The sequence below is a fragment of the Salmo salar genome, chromosome ssa16, assembly GCF_905237065.1.
Source record: "Salmo salar chromosome ssa16, Ssal_v3.1, whole genome shotgun sequence".
NCBI lineage: Eukaryota > Metazoa > Chordata > Actinopteri > Salmoniformes > Salmonidae > Salmo > Salmo salar.
The window spans coordinates 67,421,886-67,445,968 of NC_059457.1; the positions used below are offsets into that span (position 1 = coordinate 67,421,886).

The following is a 24,083-nucleotide window of genomic DNA, read 5'->3' on the forward strand; positions in this document are numbered from 1 at the left end:
TCTAGTTGGTGGAACTATACCAAAACCTTGCTAGATTTCTGCCCTTTGTTTTGTGTGTCTTCTGGTAGTGTCTCCTGCTGCACCTCCCCAACAGTTCTGAGGAGGGGAAGAGCTGGAGAGACGCCCAGTCTATCTGCTCCTCTTTCCAAGGCACGCTGGTCGCCATCCAAGACGAGATCGAGCAAGCGTACATCACCATGCTGCTCCAGGGCAGTACAGTGGGCGTTTGGATTGGTCTACGGGATGAGGACACCATGAAATGGACCAATGGGAGACCTGTCAGCTACACCAACTGGTCCCCTGTAGAACCCAAGAACCCTCTGATGGTAAGGTGAAATGAAACATCAAATATTGTCTTTGTGCTTTGGTGATGTTCTCTGTATAGTGTATTGATTGGGGGGGGGTGTTTGTGTGTGTGTCTGTGTACCTTTCTGTGTGTGTGTGTGTGTGTGTGTGTGTGTGTGTGTGTGTGTGTGTGTGTGTGTGTGTGTGTGTGTGTGTGTGTGTGTGTGTGTGTGTGTGTATGTGTGTGTGTGTGTGTGTGTGTGGACGCCCCTCCTCTGCAGGACGAGTGGCTGAGCGGGCCCCTGGGCGGGGACGATCCTCTGTGCACGGTGCTGTCCAACAACCACAACTTCCACCTGACAGGGAAGTGGTTTGACGAGAAGTGCACAGAAAGTGGATATGGCTTTGTCTGTCAGAGACCCCAAGGTAGGACTCCCCTCTGTCCTCATGCATTCTGTGTCATGCACTCACCCTCATTCAGACACACTGGGGCCTATTTTCAGAGCCCAGAGCTGAGATATTACCAGTCATGTCTGTATTACCTCATTAACGAAACTGTTGTTTTCAGTTATAGCTTCCTATTTTGTGCTCTCAAAATGTCACCCCGTTGAGTCTGCTCGCTGAGAGAAATCCCCTTCAGGAATTGTTGAACAATGAAATGAGTGTTTCTGTTGATTTTGGGTCGAATCCATGCCTTTGCTTCTCCCTGAAACAATCTCTTGTATCTTTTCCTCTCCCTCTCTCTTTCCCTGCAACAGACACAACTAAACCCCCATCCCACTCCTACCTCCACCCTCTCCCTGACAATATTGAGTACAAGAACCGCAGATACAGGGTTGCCCGTGGCAACATGAGCTGGTACGAGGCGCTGAATATGTGCTTAGAGTCTGAGTCTGAGCTGGTGAGCGTTACCGACCCCTTCCACCAGGCTTTCCTTACTGTCCTTGTCAATAGATTGGCATTCCCCCACTGGATTGGACTGTATAGTCAAGACGTATGTATTATACTATATTGCTAAGTACTGCTACCTGCCTGTGCTGTGCATGTGTCTGTCTGTCTGTCTGTCTGTCTGTCTGTCTGTCTGTCTGTCTGTCTGTCTGTCTGTCTGTCTGTCTGTCTGTCTGTCTGTCTGTCTGTATGTATGTCTGCGAGCGTGTAGATAATGCTCGTTATCAAGCATGTCGAAGTTGCCCTGTGGCATGAATTGACCTTTGATGATGTTAGGAGTGTGTGTAGTAGATTTACGTCACAGCAAGGAAACAGCTAAGAGCACTAGCTAGAGGTCTTTTATAAACAGCATGGCCACAATGAAGTAATGTTGTAAATACAGAAATGCCTGAGACCACGTGCATCTGACAGTCTGTTTACTCAGATGTTTTCGCTCTCTCCCTCTCCAGTCCATGTCTTTCTTTCAAAGCATGGTGATTTCATCTTTGTAACTATTCACAGCATATTTGCACCATATCATATCCAAATGTATCTGATCTCCTCCAATCAAAAGTAGGCCTACTAAGTCCCATTTGTGCACTTTCTATTCACATACACGCATTCACATTTCTACAACTCTTATATGAGTACAGTGCATTCAGAAAGTATTCAGACCCCTTCCCTTTTTCCACATTTTGTTATGTTACAGCCCTATTCTAAAATGGATTAAATAATTGTTCCTCATCAATCTACACACAATACCCCATAATGACAAAGCCAAAACTGTTTTTTAGAATTTTTTGCACATTTATTAAAAATAAAAAACAGAAATACCTTATCTACATAAGTATTCAGACCCTTTGCTATGAGACTCGAAATTGAGCTCAGGTGCATCCTGTTTCCATTGATTATCCTCGAGATGTTTCTACAACTTGATTGGAGGCCACCTGTGGTAAATTCAATTCATTGGACATGATTTGGAAAGGCAAACACCTGTCTATGTAAGGTCCCACAGTTGACAGGGAATGTCAGAGCAAAAACCAAGCCATGAGGTCAAAGGAATTGTCCGTAGAGCTCCGAGAGGATTGTGTCGAGGGACAGATCTGAGGAAGGGTACCAAAAAATGTCTGCAGCATTGAAGGTCCCCAAGAACACAGTGGCCTCCATCATTCTTAAATGGAAGAAGTTTGGAACCACCAAGACTCTTCCTACAGCTGGCCGCCCTGAGCAATCGGGGGAGAAGGGCCTTGGTCAGGGAGGTGACCAATAACCCGATGGTCACTCTGACAGAGCTCCAGAGTTCCTTTGTGGAGATGGGAGAACCTTCTGGAAGGACAACCGTCTCTTCAGTACTGCACCAATCAGGCCTTAATGGTAGAGTGGCAAGACGGAAGCCATTCCTTAGTAAAAGGCGCATGCCAGCCCGCTTGGAGTTTGCCAAAAGGCACCTAAAGGACTCTCAGACCATGAGAAACAAGATTCTCTGGTCTGATGAAACCAAGATTGAACTCTTTAACCTGAATGCCAAGCGTCACGTCTGGAGAAAACCTTACACCATCCCTACGGTGAAGCATGGTGGTAGCAGCATCATGCTGTGGGGATGTTTTTCAGCGGCAGGGACTGGGAGACTAGTCAGGATCGAGGGAAAGCTAAACGGAGCAAGGTACAGAGATCCTTAATGAAAACCTGCTCCAGAGCGCTCAGGACTTCATAGTGGGGCGAAGGTTCACCTTCCAATAGGACAACGACCCTAAGCACACAGCCAAGACAGGCTTCGGGACAAGTCTCTGAATGTCCTTGAATGGCCCAGCCAGAGCCCGGACCCAATCGAACATCTCTGGAAAGACCTGAAAATACCTGTGCAGACAACTTGACAGAGCTTGAGAAGATCTGCAGAGAAGAATGGAGAAACTCCCCAAATACAAGTGTGCCAAGCTTGTAGCCTCATACCCAAGAAAACTCGAGGCTGTAATCGCTGCCAAAGGTGCTTCAACAAAGTACTGAGTAAAGGGTCTGAATGCTTATATAAATGTGATATTTCCATTGTTTTATTGTGTGTAGATTGATGAGGGGGAAAAACCCATTTAATCCATTTTAGAATAAGGCAGTAACAAAGTCAAGGGATCTGAATACTTTCTGAATGCGCTGTATGTTTGGTGTTTATATACCAATATATGTCATACAGCTAATATCCTGTGACAAACAGAGATATTTATCACACTTTAACTTATCCCATTACTGCAGTTGTCCAATGTCCTCCCCAGAGCTTTCCTCCTGGCCCACAGCCCATGCATAACTATTTTCCATCCCAAATGACACCCTATTCACCTTATAGTGCACCACTTTTGTCCAGGACCGATAGGGCTGAAAATCTTCTTTACACTCTTTGGATAATTCATTCCAATCATTTTAAAGTTAACAGCAGGTATTTTGCATGTAAGTTTAAGTATTTTGATATCTTCACAAATCTACAAAACAGCCGTTTTACATCCTGGCACAAAATGTGCCATTTGGGGCGCATTTTTGTACTTCACTCACACGGTATGGGAGTAGTTTTTCTCAACCACCAAGCCCGGCTGGGAGGAATTCTGAGCCACTCACAACATGTGGATCCAAGGATCCCATAGACTCAAGGAATGTCTTGCTCGTGAAATATGGAATGAGGACAGGAAAGGAGAGAATTGATTTACAGCGCTCTACACAATGCCAAACACATTGGTCTATAAACTACACACTTCCCCCAAGCCGTTCCTGCCTCCCTCTACTCTTTCTGCTCCGTTGCATGACATGACCTACAACCCCGTCATCTCCCTTAGCAACCCGCCTTAGCAACGTAGGCTCACCTTAAGAGTGTGTGTCACCTCCTCCCTGCCTGTGACTGTACGCCCCTACAGGATGGGATCAACTACCAGTGGTCTGATGGTAGTGACACGGTCTTCACCCACTGGGGTACGGCCGATGATGATGATTTCATCCTGGGGGACTGTGTGTACATGGACGTCACCGGGAGCTGGAGGAGGGCTGACTGTGAGATGCCGCTCCAGGGAGCCCTGTGCCATGTCCCACCACCTAGTGAGTATAGCCTGGGTCCTAGCACATTATAAAACACTGGCTACTAAAGCTTCCTGTGCTGTTAGTCAATCCTCAAGAGTTTCAAATGCACAATACTGCTTTTCTAAAAAAAAAAATGTTCCCATAGAGAGTAATGCGTTCACCACCTACGAGGTTGTGTGTCCATCGACGTGGGTGAGGTTTGGCGCCAGCTGCTACAGCTTTGAGCCCGTGGTCCAGAGACTGACCCTGGAGGAGGCCAGAGAGCACTGCAAACACAAAGGTACAGGAACTCTTGGCAGATGTTGCCCTGAAGCACAGATTTAGGATCAGTTTCCCCTGCCCAAATTCTAACCTTAACTCATAAGGGGAAATTGCAAAACTGCCCTTAGTTCAGCAACTTCATCCTACTGTGGTAAGTCTCCAGTACACCATGGAGCCAATTAGGTCTTATGCTTGGATGGATCAAGGATTTAATGGATCTCTCTCAATGGGAATTTCCTTGTGATGACTCCCTGTTGTAATTGTGCAAAATGTAATGTTTGGTGAGAGCTCCCCCTATGGGATCCATGTATTAGTATTAGCTAATACTGTACTGTAGCTATAGATCTGAGGGTGCAAAACATTCACAGAGAATTGCCTTCTTCATGCTCAGTAATACACATGTAATAATGAAGGTTTGGTGGGTTTTTCCCCTCTTCCAGCGAACACGTCAGAGGTCCTGACCATACAGACAGAGACGGAAAACAGGTTTGTCCTGGAGCAGCTGTGGTCGTATGGCTTCCCACATCAAACCGTCTGGCTGGGGATGTTCTTCAACACTGACAGTAAGCACATGCTTCCCCAAGTTTCCTCTCTTCAAAATAAGCAGCTTTCTGGTTTGGCGTACAATATAAACCAACAGCTGGCAAAAGACAGACAATGTAAGTGCTTCAGACAGAACTGGGATAAGACAAAGCTTAATAGGGTTAGTAACATAATTAATTTCACATTTTTCAAGTAGTATTTTGATACTATTTATTGACTTAATGTTTAAGCTGGTGAGTTGATAGAAGCACTGGGGGGGAAAAAACACCAATGACCTGGGGCAGAGTTGTAGGGTGGAAGGAGAGGGGTCGAATGAACCAATTCACAACTTCTTTATTAAACATTTTATGCTTGTCTGGTCCAATTTAGCGGGCTCCATGGCATGGTTTGGTGGTTCTCCTATTGACTACTCCAACTGGAACTTGAGGGCCCCAGACCCCAGCCTGCTGACAGCAGACACCTGTGTGTCCACCATGGTGTCTGATGGGATGTGGCTCCTCTCTCAGTGCACTGACAGACTGGGCTTTGTCTGCGAAATTACCTCAGGTGGAGTAGAGACATTTTGGCTGCATTTACACAGGCAGCCCGAATCTGATCTTTTGCCACTAATTTGTCTTTTGACCAATCAAATTAGATCGTTTGCCAATAATTGGTCTTTTGACCAATCAAATAAGATCTTTTTGCCAATAATTGAGATAAATATCAGAATTAGGCTGCCTGTATAAATGCATCCTCTCACTAGCCTCCAATTGCCATTATGACAAAGCTTTGTGTTATGCGTTTGTACAGTGTACATGTATGTATTCTATAGATCAGCCAAGTTAAACAGATCGCCTTCTTTGCAGATACGATCCCTGAGGTAGAAGTGGAGCCACTAAATGGTAGGTATTTAATTGAGGCTATTAACAGTTATGCTGTTTTTCTCATTAGCATTCTAATAATTTGGCAACTCAAGGTATCTTGGGAGCAGCCTCTACCATGACTAACAGAGTCTTCAATGTCCAGTAAACTCACCCCTCTGTGTCTCTTCCAGGGTTGCACCACGGTATCGTCCCAGCCGCGGTCCTGGTGGCCATGCTGATCTTCGCCGTGCTGGTGGCGGTGCTCTGGTTCGTCTACAAGAGGAACGTGACGCGCTTCCGCAGGCTGCCGTCTATGGGAAACGCGTACTACAGACATACTAGTTCCCAGGCCACAGACTCTGATGGAAATGTTCTCATCGCAGATCTGGAAGCTCACTCTGGAGAATAGGGCTGTGTCCGAAATGGCACTCGTTCCCCTATATAGTGCACCGCTTTGGTCAAAAGTAGTGCACTATATGGGGAATAAGGTGCCTTTTTCAGATGCTCTGTAGGACTTATTGGAGACAGCAAAATGGTGGTGTTCTCTAAAGTTGGGTAAAGCATGGGAATGGGCCGAACTCTCTGAATGACTGTGAACATTGGTATGTCTCTGTGGAGTCTGACATGGACCACAGCAAGGGAACTTAGAAAATGATGTCAGAGGCCAATTAGCTTTATCCACTTGAATCCACAGGAAGCTGCTGAGGGGAGAACTGCTCGTAATAATGGCAGGAAATGAGCAAATGGAATGGCATCAGACATCTGGAAACCATGTGTTTGATTTATTTGATACAATTCAACTCCAGCCATTACCACGAGCCTGTTCTCCCCAATTCAGATGCCACCAACCTCCTGTACTTTATACAAGTAGTTGATGAATTAGGGACCAATCGTGTGGCTGAGTGTGGGAGTGCATATTCATGTGAAGTAAGTTTTGTCTACAAAGGATTAGAGCTGTTATCCCAAGACCTTTGAAAGGTGCTGACATTCTAATGTATGCGTTTGAAAGTCGATAGATATTCTTTGCACTGTAAAGTTGCTGTTTCGTTATTATGGTACAATGCCAACTGCTCCCACTAACACTGGTACCCACTGTATTTGTGAGTACAAGTCTTTCACAAAATGAGGACTAGTTTTCTGTAATGCCGTGTACAGGACCCAAAAGGATTTTCTTCTTGTTTAAGATAACAATGGCCGGGATTCAGTTGTTCTTTACAGCAAAGACAAAGTCATACTTTTGCAATACATTCTGAAGTCATCTTCTATGTATTTTATTTATGAACAGAAATAAGACCCCAAATCAATTCCAAGTTATGTTTTTGAAATCTAACAGTGTCATTAAAGTACGGTGTTTCTTTGTCAGCACTTTATTGCGCAAAACTCCATCAATGCAATACGGAAAGATTCGGTTTTAGTTTTGAGGTTTTTTGTAGGTTTATGTGCATTCTTATTGCGTATTTTCCTACACACAGAACACACACTCACACCCTCACAGTCTTTTTTAAGTAGCTTATAAGTACATACATGATATTCATAAGAGGAAGGGAAGAAAAAGTAAAGAGAAAAATGCAGGCATTTATTTATGTTTTATTATTTATCATCACGAGAAAAATATGTGTCATTCACTTCCATTTTGTTCATTTGGTCCACACAGCTGTCAACATGTAGGAGTAAAGAAACTTTTATTGGTGAAACAAAAATGATGTAACAAAGTGCTGTTATGTAAATGGTAGCTCTTTGAGAATTAATTCAGTATTCTAAGTAGACTAATGTGTAGGTTGTTTGTTATGAGGTACAGTCTTTGCTGTGTTACCTGTTGTAGTTTTTCTATATTGGGTACACAGAGTTATTAGATATGAAGTATGTTGATGTAGTTTTTTCTGTTGTGTGGAAAGAAATACATGCAACAGGATATCACGGATGCTTGAAACTGTTTACTGTCTTTTATTTTTTATTGATAATGTTCATAACACATGCAATGTGCCTTCAGTGTAAATAAAGTAAAGCTGTATCCAAGTTGTATCTGATTTGTGTCTTGCTATACTACTTTTGCGTTGAAATGAGTCATCTGCATTGAGATGGTCTGCAGTGCACTGTGGGGGTGTATCCGAATATTGTCTTTATCCCGTTCATTTCTACCATATTTGCTTTGAAATGAGTTCTTTGCATTGAGATGCTCTGTGGTGTGGGACTAGGGCAGGGGTGACATGATGTGGATGAGGGAGACTGAGTAGGATGGACTCGTGGGTATCTTGTTAGGTTCCAAATGGCATCCTATTCCCTATTTAGTGCACTACTTTTGAAGAGGACACATAGGGCTCTGGTCAAAAGTAGTGCACTATATAGGGAATATGGTACCATTTGGGAGAAATTCTTTGTCTGGCAATGGCATCTACGGACTGGCCTGATGGTTGTTGTTGGCTGAGAATGCAGGCTTCGTGGTTGAGATGAGTCACTGCATGATGTTTCATTGCTGTTCTTATTTGCTTGTCTTTGAGAGAATTGACAGTGGCTTATGATAGTTGGAGACGCAGCGTCAACATACTTTTCTTTATTTATCAGTGTCTTTTGTCGTTGACTCAGCATAATACACATGTACTGTGAATTGTGTATTATATTGCAAAATAACATCAATAAAGGTGTCATTTTCAGTTCGCGGACTGGGAGTGGTTTGTGATGCGTAGTTGAATGTTGGCGAATCACAAGCTCGCAATCTTCCACGGCGAAAAACGCAGAAAACGGTAACAGCCTAGGAAGGGGCATTGAGAATAGTCACAACCAGCTGTCAGTCAACAAGTTTAAAGTAGGCTTGTGTTACTTTGAAACGCAGAATTGGGTATGCGCAAACTGTAGGCAGGCTACTGGAGACGTGTGAATCCGAATAGAGAAGACGTGGTATTATAACCATAGTGAAAATGACACTCCAAGCAACAGTTTACCTATGTTTTTTCTTATTCTTTTGGGATAAAACTATTTGTTTTGGAACTTGCGCATCAACTACATATTCCGGTAAGTAGGGTGCTTTCCATTTTCATCACTAGGCATGCGCGCCCCCTTCCTGGCTAAACTCGTTGAAAGATTATCGCGTTTCCATAGGCTCTACTGCTACTTAGAGAGTCCGTGGTAGCCCATTATTGTTTTAAATGGGGGGGGGGGTTAGGTTTAATAAAGAGACTTCAAGCCCCTTTGTTCAATTTCAAAAGCAGGAAGTAACGTACGTTTGCCGTATAATCAATTTCCTCATTTGCTTTCAAAATGCGTAATGGTCATTTTATAAAGTATATCCATCATAATTAAAATAACGACCTCTTGAAACCCCTCTGGCGTTTAAAATGTGCAGCCCTATTGAGTATTTTGGTACAATGTTGCAAAGTCATTGCTGCGAGGTTGGTCAAGTAGACGTTACTGTTCTCGCTCTCTCCCGGTTGGCCTCTCTTTAATGAGCATAGGCCACCTTATTAGACATACACAATGTTGCTGTACCAGCCTATAAATAGCTAATCTCATACTCATCATAGGCTGAAGATGTTCAACTCAGAGATGCAGTCTGTTATGTTTCTGAGTTCAACTGCTAACCTATTATTATAAAAGGCACAAGGCGAGACCCAAATGCAGACACAGGAGGCAGATGGTTGAGCTCCGATATTTATTATAGCAAAAGAGGTAGGCAAAAGGCAGGTCAGGGACAGGCGAGAGTTCATAAACCAGGTCAGAGTCCAAACAGTACCAGGGGATAGGCAGGCTCGAGGTCAGAACAGGCAGAGTGGTCAGGACTTGCAAGGGTCAAAACCAGGAGGACTAGGAAAAACAGAGACTGGGAAAAATAGGAGCTAGCAAACCCGCTTGTTGACTTGGCAAAACAAGACGAACTGGCACAGGGAGACAGGAAACAGGGGTAAATACACCGGGGACTAACGGGAAAAACAGGTGACACCTGGAGGTGGGTGGAGACAATCACAGAGACAGCGGAAACAGATCAGGGCGTGACAATTATACAGTACACATGATATCGTTTATGGTTTTACATTTATGACAGCTACTGTCAGTTTAGTTTTTCTTCCTAGTTTGTCCAGTAAATCAGGTCAATACACTATGGAGAATTAAACCATTTACTTTTATGTTGTTTACTGTTTAATAGTTCCTTATATGGTCTTCCTTATTAGACATACACGTTCACATTTGCACACTTTATACTGTATCTAATTGTTGAAAATAAAGGCTATTTTCAGCTCATCTAAAGTGTTTCAGAGTGAAACATCATACCCAGTTGTATTTAATTGGCCTCTAATTAAATTAAATTCTTTAGTCCAGATCAGGAAATGATAAAACCACTCTGTATTGTTGGTAGAATGTTTAATGGATTTAAGGCTGCCACATGATGGAGGATAAAAGCAATTGGCCTGCTCACTGAGAATATGATCAGCAATCAATGTTGGAGACCATGATAAGCACAGGCCCAATAGACCCCTGGCGTTTCTAGATTATATTTTTTGGCTTATCTGACTGTTGTTGATTTGCCTTGAAATGTAGTCTTGGTTCCCTGCCTCCACGGCAAGCTGTATTTAGGAATAGATAACCAGCAGCTAAGCTGACATTTAGATGGGAGGTTGTAGATATCAACCAAGCATTCTAATGAATAGTGATACAAAATATTGTAAACATACTAAAATATTGTGTTGAATGAACTTATATTGTTGTAGTGATGTCACTATATTTACTAACACTTTATTATGACTATAATATCACTATATTTACTTATGTTCATGATCATTTCCAGGTAACGACACCTTCACCATACAGCATGTGAGCACAGGGAAGTGCCTGGTAGCTATGTCCACGTCTGGGACTGGAATTTCCGGGATAGCAGGGGCTAAGTCTGGAGGGTCCGGGTTCAACGTGACCCTGGGGGAGTGTGACGGTTCCAGGGGGTCACAGTGGAAGTGGGGGTCCGGCCACCGTCTCTTCCACGTGGGCACGTCCCGATGCTTGGGTCTGGAGGAGAACACCAAGGCCCTGTCTCTGTTCAGCTGTAGCCCCATGGAGAACACCATGCTGTTGTGGCGCTGCCTGGACGGGGCCGTCTATATGGTAGACCAGATGGGCCTCACGGTGACCGACGGGCTGGTCAGTGCCAAGAGCGGCTCCTCAGACTCCTGGAGGAGGGATGAGTCGACCGATAATATCTGCCAGCGGCCGATGCGCAGTGAGTGTGTTCTGTCCTCTGAGCGGCTTATTCTCCTAATGGAATAGAATAGAGCATAATAGAATAGAATAAACATAGTTTTGCCCATCTCATTTAGGCCTATCTATGCTTATTTACATGTATAAAACCTCTAGCCACATTTTACAAGAATGCACTGAACTTAGATATACAATACCGTTCAAAAGTTTGGGGTCACTTCAAAATTTCCTTGAAAACATACATGAAATGAGTTGCAAAATGAATAGGAAATATAGTCAAGACATTGACAAGGTTATAAATAATGATTTTTAATTGAAATAATAATTGTGTCCTTCAAACTTTGCTTTCGTCAAAGAATCCTCCTTCTGCAGCAATTACAGCCATGCAGACCTTTGGCATTCCAGTTGTCAATTTGTTGAGGTAATCTGAAGAGATTTCACCCTGTGCTTCCTGAAGCACCTCGCACAAGTTGGATTGCCTTGATGGGCACTTCTTACGTACCATACGGTCAAGCTGCTCCCACAACAGCTCAATAGGGTTGAGATCCGGTGACTGTGCTGGCCACTCCATTATAGACAGAATACCAGCTGACTGCTTCTTCCCTAAATAGTTATTGCCTAGTTTGGAGCTGTGCTTTGGGTCACTGTCCTGCTATAGGAGGAAATTGTCTCCAATTAAGCGTCGTCCACACGGAATGGCAGGGCGTTGCAAAATGGAGTGATAGCCTTCCTTCTTCAAGATCCCTTTTACCCTGTACAAATCTCCCACTTTACCACCACCATAGCACCCCCCTTCTTTTTCCCATCTTAATCTTTTCTTTTTATTGGCCAATCTGAGATATGGCTTTTTCTTTGCAACTCTGCCTAGAAGGCCAGCATCTCGGAGTCGCCTCTTCACTGTTGACGTTGAGACTGGTGTTTTGCGGGTACTATTTAATGAAGCTGCCAGTTGAGGGCTTGTGAGGCGTCTGTTTCTCAAACTAGACACTCTAATGTACTTGTCCTCTTGCTCAGTTGTGCACTGGGGCCTCCCACTCCTCTTTCTATTCTGGTTAGAGCCAGTTTGCGCTGTTCTGTGAAGAGAGAAGTACACAGCATTGTATGAGATCTTCAGTTTCTTGGCAGATTCTCACATGGAATAACCTTAATTTCTCAGAACAAGAATAGACCGACGAGTTTCAGAAGAAAGTTCTTTGTTTTTGGCCATTTTGAGTCTGTAATCGAACCCACAAATTGCTGATGCTGCAGATACTCAACTAGTCTAAAGAAGGCCAGTTTTTTTGCTTCTTTAATTAGCACAACAGTTTTCAGCTGTGCTAACATAATTGCAAAAATGTTTTCTAATGATCCATTAGGCTTTAAAATGATAAACTTGGATTAGCTAACACAACGTGCCATTGGAACACAGGAGTGATGGCTGCTGATAATGAGACTGTAGATATTTGTCAAGGGGTGTACTAGAGGTGAAGTCAGGTGCAGGAGAGCAGAGTAATGTTTAACAGGTGCACTTTTATTTTCATTCCCAAAAACTAGAGCACTACATAAATCAAATGCGCTCAAAACACGGAACATAACAAAAGTAAGGCGCGTAATAAAACACCACAATAACACGAAACAATTACACACAAAATACATGATGGGAAACAGAGGGTTAAATACAAGTAGATTGATTGGGGAAATGAAAACCAGGTGTGTATGGAAACAAGACAAGACAAATGGACATATGAAAAATGGAGCGGCGATGGCTAGAACGCAGGTGACGTCGATCGCTGAACGCCGCCCGAACAAGGAGAGGAGCCGACTTCGGCGGAAGTCGTGACAATATTCCATTCGAAATCAGCCGTTTCCAGCTCCAATAGTCATTTACAACATTAACTATGTCTACACTGTATTTCTGATCAATTTGATGTTATTTTAATGGACAATTTATTGATTTTTTTCTTTCAAAAACAAGTATTTCTAAGTGACCCCAAACTTTAGAACGGTAGTGTACCTGGACTCTTCCGTTTATCTTTATGAAGAACATCCTGTATCACTTGGAGACAATAGATTTAGCATGGTCTGTTGTATGCTAATGTCAGGTGCACCGTACAGAGCTCTGCTTGGCAGTCAGATGTTTTATTAGTTCCGTTTGTAATTGAAGGGGAATCTTTCCAACCAGAATTAGCACTGTCTTCCCTGTAACCGTGTTAACACGGCTAATATGACTCAGCAAGGCCTGTCATTTTAACTAAACGTAGGGTATGGTAACTTGACAGGGGCAAAGGGATTTTTTTTATCAAGTTGAAGCTCATTTGCTGTATTTCTACACAATTAAAAAAAACTCTAAAATGCAATTTGGAGAACAGCTTTATTGACTCCAGCTTTTATCACCTTGGCTGCTGTAGCTTCATTTGGCTCAGTCGATAGGGGACTTAACATTCTACAAACACATGTCATACAGCAGTTAGCTGCTACACACTAGCTCAGCACTGGGAATTAAACACTCTAGTTTCACTCATACTCATCTTCTTTAATTGGTTAAAAGAAAGAAAAACAAACAAAACATGTATATACGAACGACACTAACAGTCCTGTCAGGTGCTCAGACACTAAACAAGGAGACAACTACCCACCATTCCCATTACAAACACACCCCTATACATAGGACCTTCAATCAGAGGCAACGAGGAACAGCTGCCTCCAATTGAAGGCCAATCCCAATTAACTAAACATAGAACTAAACAACCTAGATCTAACATAGAAATACACTAACCTAGAACATAACCCAAAAACCCCGGAACACTCTAAACAAACACCCCTCTACATAACACATAGCCCAACAAACCTCGAAACATTCTAAACAAACAACCCCCTCTTACATAATAACATAACCCAACAAACCCCGAACCACATAAAACAAACACCCCCTTCCACGTCCTGACCAAACTACAATAACAAATAACCCCTTTACTGGTCAGAAAGTGACACTGTCCACATAGTTCTAAATCTAGCCCACTAATATTGCTAAACTGCATTTGCATTTTAATCTGCATTAGAATGATTTTAGTAGCCTATTTTAAATTGTTGGTGTTGAACTAGGGTATGGTGACTGCCATACTGTGCCATAGCCAATTGATGCCCCCTGCGCATTACATTAAATAAATACCCTTGACCCTGTTCCATTTGAAATCATATCTATGGCACTGTATGCAAGTTGTTTGCCAGTGGCCTTGTGCTAAATGATGCAGTTTAACATTATCTAAACTCTGGCCCTCCATTGAAAGCAGCAGCTTTTGTATTCAATGAATGTGTTCTGTGTACGGGTCCTACATTAAGGACCTGTACACAGACCTGTCCTACATACTAAATCCAGTTGAGTTGACAGTCAAACTGTGCGAGGTCGTATCTTTAGATATGTCCAGATTGAATATTCCTAATAAACTCATTTGAAATGGGTGCCATGGGATTCATTCAAATTATTTCTCCTCTACCCATAGTTGTCCACACCACCAATGGGACGTCGACCGGGGAGCCCTGTGAGTTTCCCTTCCACTACAACGGCAGCTGGTACCACGAGTGCCTCCCCGACGACCAATCACCTGAACTATACTGGTGTTCCACAACGTCCGACTATGACGCTGACAAAAAGATGGGATATTGTCTAAAACATGGCAAGTTTTCTTTTTTAATTATAGATATAAATCATGATTCTGGAATGAATCTACTACTAGTCTTCTTATACCGTTTTCCTTCACATATAATGATTACTGGAACTAGTACTAATAGAGTACTTAAAGGAAAATATATTTTGGTATTTGTTTCATTAGTCCGTTGTTAATATAATCCCAAAATGTTTTGCATGTCAGCAGTCAAATTCAGTTGTTACTTTCTGACAGCAATCAAATTCAGTTGCCCTATTGCTGACGTACAAAACATTTTGGGATTATATCAACAACGGACTAATGAAACAAATACCAAAATATAGTTTTTGGATGGAGTTTTCTTTTTAGTACTCTACTAGTCTGGGTGGTGTTTCCCTTTAAGAGAAGGGAGTAGAAAGATCTTTGTATCAAGATTGGGCTGAATTTTATTTCAGTTCCCGTCAGTTGAATTAAAGTTGTGAAATTGGCCATAGGAGTGCAAATAATTTTATGGAATTGACTGGAATTAAGACTGACTTGACCCCAACTCTGCTCTGAACCTAGTCTCTCGAGCCAGATGGCTTACTTCCACAATCTTTGAATGTTTCAGTCTGGCTACACGAGACTGCTCTGAATCCACAATGTCCTTCGCTCCTTCACTTTGGCATGTTGGGTGTGAGATTTTCCCAGATGAAGTCTTATGACGGATTACATTTTTCAGTGTCTGATAATGTCAGTCCTCTGTGAGGCTGTGTAGGGGTTCTGACTTAGTTTAGAAATACATGTATGGAGTTCAGACACTGTTTTTATTTGGCATATGTTTGCCGATAAGTTTTCCTGAAATATGGAACGATACATTTGTCTGTTGGATGCTACTTGAGAAATGCTGTAGCAATACAACGTGTTCAGCGGTACTGCTGGATACGCACACAACCCCCGACATACACACACATACTACCTCAATTCTGAATCCCCTCTCTGATCTCTCTCACAGAGGAAGGCTGCAAGGCCCTGTTCGATGGCCCTGAGGGGGGACCCTGTTATGAGTTTGTGTCCCAGGTCGCGGTGACATGGCAGGAAGCGCTGGACTCTTGCCGCAGCCAGGGAGCCGACCTACTCAGCGTCTCCAGCTCAGAGGATCACGCCTTCCCCATTTGTAAGACTGCCTTCCACTATAGTGGCTGTCTGTGGCCACATTCAAACAAAACAAACATCCCAAACCTACATTACCGGAAGAGTAATATGAATCATGTACTGCAAAGATGCCATACTTGGAACTAGTTGGCACATACTACTTACCTGGAAGTAATTGGGACTACAGTACTTGGGACTACAACTACTTGGCACAAAAATAGTATTGTATTGTATTGTAGGAGTTTATAGTGTAGTATTTGTGCCTGTCCTTTCAGGATTAGACACACTGGAATTACCCTCTCAATTGTTTAGAACATACATTTCACGTGTCATTGTCAGTTTTCATTCTATCACTTCAGTTTTAGCAGCAGCTGCGGCTTGAGCACGCACATGCACCCACACACATACAGAAAGAGGGCAGCCACAGCTCTTTCACTAGGACTGTTCCTTCACCACACAGCAAAGGAAAGTATTTGTGTGCACTGCAGGATGGTGCACTTTGCAGATGTCATTTGATCTCATTGGATAACAGAGAGGGAGATTTATACAAGGAAGCTTTTAGACGAGAGACACTGCACGACTGTTATTGTTCAGAACCATCACCATCCATCATTATTACACTATTATCATCACAGTTTAGAAGACATGTAAAGGAACCTATTTCACTGACTGTTAAGAGGGGGTAAAACATAGCTATTCTTTTATTGACTGATTGCCTATATGATATATGTCCACACGGGCAGTAAAAATGAAGATTCTGTCATTTACTTTGTAGCTAGATTAGCTTGTCTAATCTGGTCTGGTCTCTGTTCTGTGTGAACTGAAGTGGACGGGGCCCATAACAGCAGGCCAGACAGGATGTGGATCGGCCTACACCAGCTGGACATGTCTCAGGGCTGGCAGTGGTCAGACGGCTCACCCCTCAACGACGTGCGCTGGGACAACGGTGAGGACACAACACATACAGACACACTGCTTTAGCTTGGTACTTTGTGCAACTGTGGTACAACTATGTAATAACCATGGTACAACTATGGTACATATATGGTATTACTATTTATAGTACAACGATATAGCCGTGGCACATATACTGTATAGTACACACGTTGGTACAGGTATGCCACAGCCATACCACCCTACTGCCTGGCACCCATCTCATTCTCGAGCCTGTGTCACAATGCCACCAGGGAAACACAGAGGCCAGTGTTGTGTTGTGAGCAGGCAGGCAGGGTCATTGTGACTGGACGCAGCACTGCACAGGGCCAGGCAGTGTGTGTGTGCTTGAGGACCGTCGTGAACGAGCTTGAACAACAAGTCAACTTGCCTGAATGGGCCTCTGTATATAACCATTAGCACGTGGCCTAGTCAAATGTAGTGCACTGTAAATGGGAATAGGCTGCCATTTGGGACGACTGCTGTGTCAGAGTGGTGATGACGTCACTATCACGTTTCAAGGTAAGACCCAGATGCAGACTGTGTCGAAGTAACAATGTTTATTACAACAACAGGGGCAAAGGTGCAGGATGACAGGCAGGGTCAGGTCAGGCAGAGGTCGGTAATCCAGAGTGGTGGGGTAAAGGTACAGGACGGCAGGCAGGGTCAGGTCAGGCAGAGGTCGGTAATCCAGAGTGGTGGGGTAAAGGTACAGGATGGCAGGCAGGGTCAGGTCAGGCAGAGGGGTCAGTAGAAAAACTAGAAAACAGAGCAAACTGGTAACAGACAAACAGAGAACACAGGTATAAATACACAGGGGAAAACGGGGAAGATGGGCGACAAGCACAAAGACAGATGAAACAGATCAGGGCGTGACAGTCACTGTCCTTACTCAGAGCCCTTTGACCTCTTTGGGTTGTGTTTTTGTTAACCCTCAGTACCGAGGAGTTTACTGCAAAGCAGTATCAATGAGCAAGCCTGCTAACTTTGATAAACAAACAGAAATAACTACTGATTTTCTGGTTCATTAGGAAAGCTAAACTAAGAGTGTGTGTGTGTGTGTGTGTGTGTGTGTGTGTGTGTGTGTGTGTGTGTGTGTGTGTGTGTGTGTGTGTGTGTGTGTGTGTGTGTGTGTGTGTGTGTGTGTAGGGATGCCACACACATCAATCCTAAGGGAGTCAGACTGTGGAATCATGAATTCGAAAAACTACTACGAGAGTGAGATCTGCGATAAAAAACTTCCCTACATCTGTAAGAAAAACGTCAACGTCACCCAGTCGGTAGCAACAGGTAAGAGTCAACCAGTTTATCACATTAATAGGGAAGGTCTTACTCTTTTATCCTCCAATTAGATGTACTGTATTTCTGTCCTCTGCCAAAGGGATTTATGTAGCACCTTTTTCCATGGTGCTGAAGCACTTTACATTTTAACGCCATCCTAGCTTTGCATCTCAACTCAACTGTATTTTTCCCTCAGTTTTTTTATCTTTAGAGTGCTCTTCCAAGTGCTCAAATGTTTAATTTACATGTCAGGCCATCCTAGCCTTTTAACTCACACAATATTATTTCTATCTATCTTTTCTTGATCTTGTTTTTCTCTGCAGAGCCTTTGGTGTATAAATCCACCATATGTGACGAGGGCTGGGCCCCTTGGAACATGTTCTGTTACAAGCTGGTGAAGGATGAACCAAAGATGTTTGCTCAGGCCGAGAATTACTGTAAGACCATCGGAGGAGGCCTGGTCAGTCTACACAGCCTGGACAGCATGGAGATGATCAGCACTCAGTTCCATGCAGGTACACCGCACACTCAGAGAAACCAATCACAAGATGTGTTGGGCGTGTGGATCGGTCTGAACGGGACGGGGAACCCAGCCATCCTTAGCTGGGTTGATGAGACACCAGTCTCCTTCACCTACTGGGACAGGAATCATCCTATCCAACCCTCAGGACACTCTCACTGTGTCTACTACTTTGGAGAGGGTGTGTGTGTGTGTGTGTGTGTGTGTGTGTGTGTGTGTGTGTGTGTGTGTGTGTGTGTGTGTGTGTGTGTGTGTGTGTGTGTGTGATCATTGGCAAGATGGTTTAGCCTACAACAGATCTTGCTTGGCTACTTCTGGATCTGTTTTAACAATAACATGCTTTGACAGGCTAACAATTTGCTAAGAAATAGACAGTAGGTCCCATTGCTCACTTTAATTTCATCAACATGACATTGTACTCATAGCAGACCTTAAATGTTGGGCATTACAACCCCTATAGGAAGTCTATGTACGGTATATCTAGACCCATGCCTTTATCTCCTTTTTCTGTTTCCAGTCTCATGGCTGGAGGGTTGGGAGCTGTACCCAGGAGCTGCCCTTCATGTGTCAGAAGAAGGGAGAGGTGAACGAGTCTTCTACGGCAGGATGCCCTCCTGAAGGGGTAAGCATTGTTCCCCAGCCCCCACCTCCTCTTCCCAGGACACGCTGTACCTTGTCGAGCTCTTTTGATTGATTTCAAACAAACAACAAACGGCATCTAGCTGTAGGGTAACAGTTGAATAATTATTGATTTCATTTATTCATTTTGTTTACATTTCTTCCCCTTCCTGAAGGACTGGAGGAGGCATGGGAACTCGTGCTACAAAGTGGACTCTAAAGAAGTGTCGTTCAGGGACAGGTGTGATCTCACCATTAACAACAGGTACAGCCGGTCCATGTTTTCGCTTTCATTCCCCCTTTTAGCTCTTTCTTTTCCGGTCACTGTAAAGTAAACGCTGTGTTTCAGAGAAATTGCCTTGGAAGGGTGCCAAAACCCAACAGAATTCCACGTTAACTCTCAACACTCAGTGTGGTCTCACTAATTGTCTTGTTCCCTCTTGCAAGGTCCAAAGTGGTGCACTATATATAGGGAATAGGGGGCTATTTAGAACGCAAGGCTCAGTCGTTCTTCAACGTGTTCTCCACAGGTTTGAGCAGGCCTTCATCAATAGACTCCTTGCAGAAGAGATCAACGTAAAGAGCCAGTATTTCTGGACTGGCCTCCAGGACATAAAGACTACAGGGGAGTACCAGTGGGTCACTCAGGATGGCTCGGAAACCAACGTTGCATACACCAACTGGGGCGTGTTTGAACCAGGTTGGTCCCGACGGAGAAGTATTCTGTATTTGGGTGAGGGTTTAACCTTGTTGGGGTTTCAGTGGTGAGAAATGGAGAGAAACGAGTGATCGGTGTGCGTGAGTTACGTGTGTGTCTGTGTGTGTTACATACGTGTGTATGCGAGTTACTTACGTGTGTGTCTGTGTGTGTGTGTGTTTCAGCCCTAGCAGGGGGCTGTGCAGTGATATCCACAGCCAAGCCTCTGGGTAAATGGGTAGTAAAGAACTGCACCATGTTTAAAGCTGGCTCCATCTGTAAGAGAGACATCGCCGCTCCACAGCCCCTAGAGCCTGAGCCTGACCCTAACCTTCCCTGTCCTGATGGATGGACATCCAGGCCTGGCATTTCCTACTGCTACAAAGTATGTGTAGGCCTGTGTGTGTCCTTGAAATGAATTGACGCAGATCCAGTTTACTTCACTCACCAGCATGTGTCCACTCGCTGTGCCTTAGTGACCTTGTTGGTTTAAGTTACTGTGTCGTTGCACATTGAGGTCTCATGACGACCCGATTGCCGTATGTTAGTGTGTTACAACAACATTACCGTAGGGTCTTGGTGTGTTAGTATTGGTAACCATGGCAATGCTGTGCCAGGTGTTCCACGAGGAGAGGCTGAGTCGTAAGCGGTCCTGGGAGGAGGCAGAGAGGTTCTGTGAGGCCCTGGGGGCCCATCTGCCCAGCTTCAACCACCCACAGGAGATGAGAGCCCTGCACTATGTTATGAGAAACTCCATCAGGTAGGGGCCCTTGCGCACACACACACACACACACACACACACACACACACACACACACACACACACACACACACACACATGCTACACACACCACTCACACACACACACAGACATGCTACACACTCTGCACACACCACTCACGCACACACTCTGCACACACCACTCACGCACACACTCTGCACCTACCACTTGCGCATATACTCACATGCACGCACACACGTCATTCTTTTGAACTCAGCGATAACACAAACTCAAATCACAATAGTCAGACTGGTCTAGCCCCCTCAACTAAACAATGCGAATGATGTAGGTATGTTTATAACCACATTCCAACAACAGCAGCTTAATGGCAGCTTTATGCAGTACACACCACACTGCCATATCTCTCATAGGTCAGAGCTTACACACCGCTCTAGATCCCACCACTGTAACTGTCACCAACACCCAACACAGTTACCACACACATCTGTGTTTTCAAATTCACACAGGATCATCGTCTTTATGCTACTGTGAGCTGATTCCAGTCAATAGTAACAAGTATGGTTCCTACCAGGACACACCCTGTCCTGCAATGCTCTGCAGGGGGAAGGTGCATTCACTAGCAACAACATACTTAAAACACTGGAAGAGTGTTTAAACACTGCCTTTTGAGCCCAAAAAATGATAATAAACCCCCCCCCCAAAAAAGATGTGAGATTGATATGTTTGTTAACAGTGTTTGTGTCCTGTCTGTCCCAGTGATGACCGGTTCTTCTGGGTGGGGCTGAACAGGAGAAACCCAGCTGCTGGTTCCTGGGAGTGGAGCGACAACAGGCCTGTGAGTAGAGGACAAAAACATTGTACCTCTGTGTGTAACTCCCGTAGAGATACTATAATAAGTAACCATTATGATAATATTACATGTCGTGATTCATCCGAAGGTGTCCATGGCCATTTTCCCCCAAGAGTTCCACGAGGATGATGAGTACAACCGTGGCTGCACAGCCTTTAAGGTGGGTTGGTTCAGATACTGGAATACGGCCTCAACAACTGCAGAGCAGCTGCTGGTTGGGTGGTCATGGCAGTTGTCACTACTTAAACCCGCCCTCATTCTGTGTTCATGTCAGCTTCTTCCTACATCACATGCTCCATTTTAGAGCTCCCTCTCACTACCTGTGAAGCATCTTTTGCACTGTCATTACAATCTGTCAGGCATTATCATCAGGGCCAGGAGTTTTACTATCTATAAAAGCCACTGGCCCCAGGGTACAGAAACAGTTTGGTGATGAATATCTGTCTACGGTTGTCATATCTCATGTCGATGTTGAAATGGTTTGTCCTCTTGAAACAAATGTCTCTTTCTCTTGTCTTTTACCAGACACTGAAAGGAACCTTTAAGAGTTTCTTTGTCTTCCTGATACATGAATTCCCTCCGCGGCCATTCTACGCCACCCCATTCCACTGTGACGTCAGGCTGGAGTGGGTCTGCCAGATCCCCCGTGGTAACCACACACACACACACACACACAGGCCATGTGATTGTAAACGTGTCCTAGCTCCTCCTTAGTTTCAACTGAAAAGTGTCTGCTTGACCCACGTTGAACCGGTTGGCCAACATAAACAGTCCTCTGTCCATTTTCACAAGAAACCCTATTTAGGAATCAGAGTTTGGGAATATGTTTGGTGACCTTTACACGTTCAATCTTGTTGTTAGTTGAAAATAACTGTTTGTTTGTTCATTTTGAAATAGGAAAAACTCCCGAGAACCCAGAGTGGTACAATCCTGGTAAGTCAATCAAATTTCAATTAAATATATTTATAAAGCCCTTTTTACATCAGCCGAGGTCACAAAGTGCTATACAGAAACCAAGCCTAAAACCCCAAACAGCAAGCAATGCAGATGTAGAAGCATTGTGGCTAGGAAGAACTCCCTAGAAAGGCAGGAACCTAGGAAGAAACCTAGAGAGGAACCAGGCTCTGAGGGGTGGCCAGTCCTGTTCTGGCTCTGCCGAGTGGAGATTATTATTATCTGACCCTGCTGGTCATCTATGAACGCTTGAACATCTTGGCCATGTACTCTTATAATCACATTGGTTGTAGAGGGTGCAACAGGTCAGCACCTCAGGAGTAAATGTCAGTTGGCTTTTCATAGGCGATCATTCAGAGTTAGAGACAGCAGGTGTGGTAGATAGAGTCGAAAACAGCAGGTCTGGGACAAGGTAGCCCATCCAGTGAACAGGTCAGGGATCCATAGCCGCAGGCAGAACAGTTGAAACCGGAGCAGCAGCACGGCCAGGTAGACAAGGGACAGCGAGGAGTCATCAGGCCAGGTAGTCCTGAGGCATGGTCCTAGGGCTCAGGTCCTCCGAGAGAAGAGAGAATTAGAGAGAGCATACTTAAATTCACACAGTACAACCGGATAAGACAGGAGAAATACTCCAGATATAACAGACTGACCCTAGCCCTCCGACACATAAACTATTGCAGCATAAATACTGGAGGCTGAGACAGGAGGGGTCGGGAGACACTGTGGCCCCGTCCGACGATGCCCCCGGACAGGGCCAACCAGGCAGGATATAACCCCACCCACTTTGCCAAAGCACAGTCCCCACACCACTAGAAGGATATCTTCAACCACCAACTTACTACCCTGAGACAAGGCAGAGTATAGCCCACGAAGATCAAACCCACGGCACGAACCAGAGGGGCGCCCCAACCCGACAGGAAGATCACGTCAATGACTCAACCCACTCAACTGACGCACCCCTTCTAGGGACGGCATGGAAGAGCAACAGTAAGTCAGTGACTCAGCCGCCGAAATAGGGTTAGAGGCAGAGAATCCCAGTGGAGAGAGGGGAACCGGCCAGGCAGAGACGGCAAGGGTGGTTCGTCGCTCCAGTGCCTTTTCTGTTCACCTTCACACCCCTGGGCCAGACTACACTCAATCATACAGTGCCTTGCAAAAGTATTCACTCCTTGGCATTTTCCTATTTTGTTGCATTACAACCTGTAATTTAAATAGATTTTTATTTGGATTTCATGTAATGGACATACACAAAATAGTCCAAATTGGTGAAGTGAAATGAAAAAAATGACTTGTTTCAAAAAATTTAAAAAAATTTAAAATGGAAAAGTGGTGCGTGCATATGTATTCACCCCCTTTGCTAAATAAGATCTGGTGCAACCAATTACCTTCAGAAGTCACATAATTAGTTAAAGTCCACCTGTGTGCAATCTGTGTCACATGATCTGTCACATGATCTCAGTATATATACACCTGTTCTGAAAGGCCCCAGAGTCTGTAACACTGCTAAGCAATGGGCACCACCAAGCAAGGGGCACCATGAAGAGCAAGGAGCTCTCCAAACAGGTCCGGGACAAAGTTGTGGAGAAGTACAGATCAGGGTTGGGTTATAAAAAAATATCCAAAACTTTGAACATTAAG

The 24,083-nt window shown here is 44.3% G+C and overlaps 2 protein-coding genes across 3 annotated transcripts in view; both read left to right on the forward strand.

The window, feature by feature from the left end:
* The window catches only part of LOC106574236 (secretory phospholipase A2 receptor), a 29,023-nt gene extending 21,095 nt beyond the window's left edge, over positions 1-7,928 (forward strand). The window contains exons 20-28 of one of the 2 annotated variants that reach the window (XM_014149954.2): positions 69-326; positions 567-711; positions 1,044-1,279; positions 4,107-4,284; positions 4,412-4,546; positions 4,968-5,090; positions 5,440-5,616; positions 5,916-5,951; positions 6,104-7,928. In XM_014149954.2, the coding sequence (XP_014005429.1) occupies positions 69-326; positions 567-711; positions 1,044-1,279; positions 4,107-4,284; positions 4,412-4,546; positions 4,968-5,090; positions 5,440-5,616; positions 5,916-5,951; positions 6,104-6,321 (1,506 nt within the window). In that variant the 3' untranslated portion in view covers positions 6,322-7,928. The remainder of the gene's footprint in view (positions 1-68; positions 327-566; positions 712-1,043; positions 1,280-4,106; positions 4,285-4,411; positions 4,547-4,967; positions 5,091-5,439; positions 5,617-5,915; positions 5,952-6,103) is intronic. The other variant, XM_014149956.2, reaches the window with a different exon arrangement.
* Positions 7,929-8,616: 688 nt separating this feature from the next.
* LOC106574232 (lymphocyte antigen 75) overlaps positions 8,617-24,083 on the forward strand; it is a 40,956-nt gene continuing 25,489 nt past the window's right edge. Inside the window, exons 1-16 of the mRNA XM_045697621.1 lie at positions 8,617-8,921; positions 10,690-11,115; positions 14,573-14,746; positions 15,711-15,872; positions 16,677-16,796; positions 17,933-18,073; positions 18,388-18,764; positions 19,102-19,206; positions 19,379-19,467; positions 19,733-19,902; positions 20,085-20,284; positions 20,517-20,659; positions 21,398-21,476; positions 21,580-21,651; positions 22,017-22,140; positions 22,389-22,424. Of these exons, the coding sequence (XP_045553577.1) occupies positions 8,828-8,921; positions 10,690-11,115; positions 14,573-14,746; positions 15,711-15,872; positions 16,677-16,796; positions 17,933-18,073; positions 18,388-18,764; positions 19,102-19,206; positions 19,379-19,467; positions 19,733-19,902; positions 20,085-20,284; positions 20,517-20,659; positions 21,398-21,476; positions 21,580-21,651; positions 22,017-22,140; positions 22,389-22,424 (2,512 nt within the window). The 5' untranslated portion in view covers positions 8,617-8,827. The remainder of the gene's footprint in view (positions 8,922-10,689; positions 11,116-14,572; positions 14,747-15,710; positions 15,873-16,676; positions 16,797-17,932; positions 18,074-18,387; positions 18,765-19,101; positions 19,207-19,378; positions 19,468-19,732; positions 19,903-20,084; positions 20,285-20,516; positions 20,660-21,397; positions 21,477-21,579; positions 21,652-22,016; positions 22,141-22,388; positions 22,425-24,083) is intronic.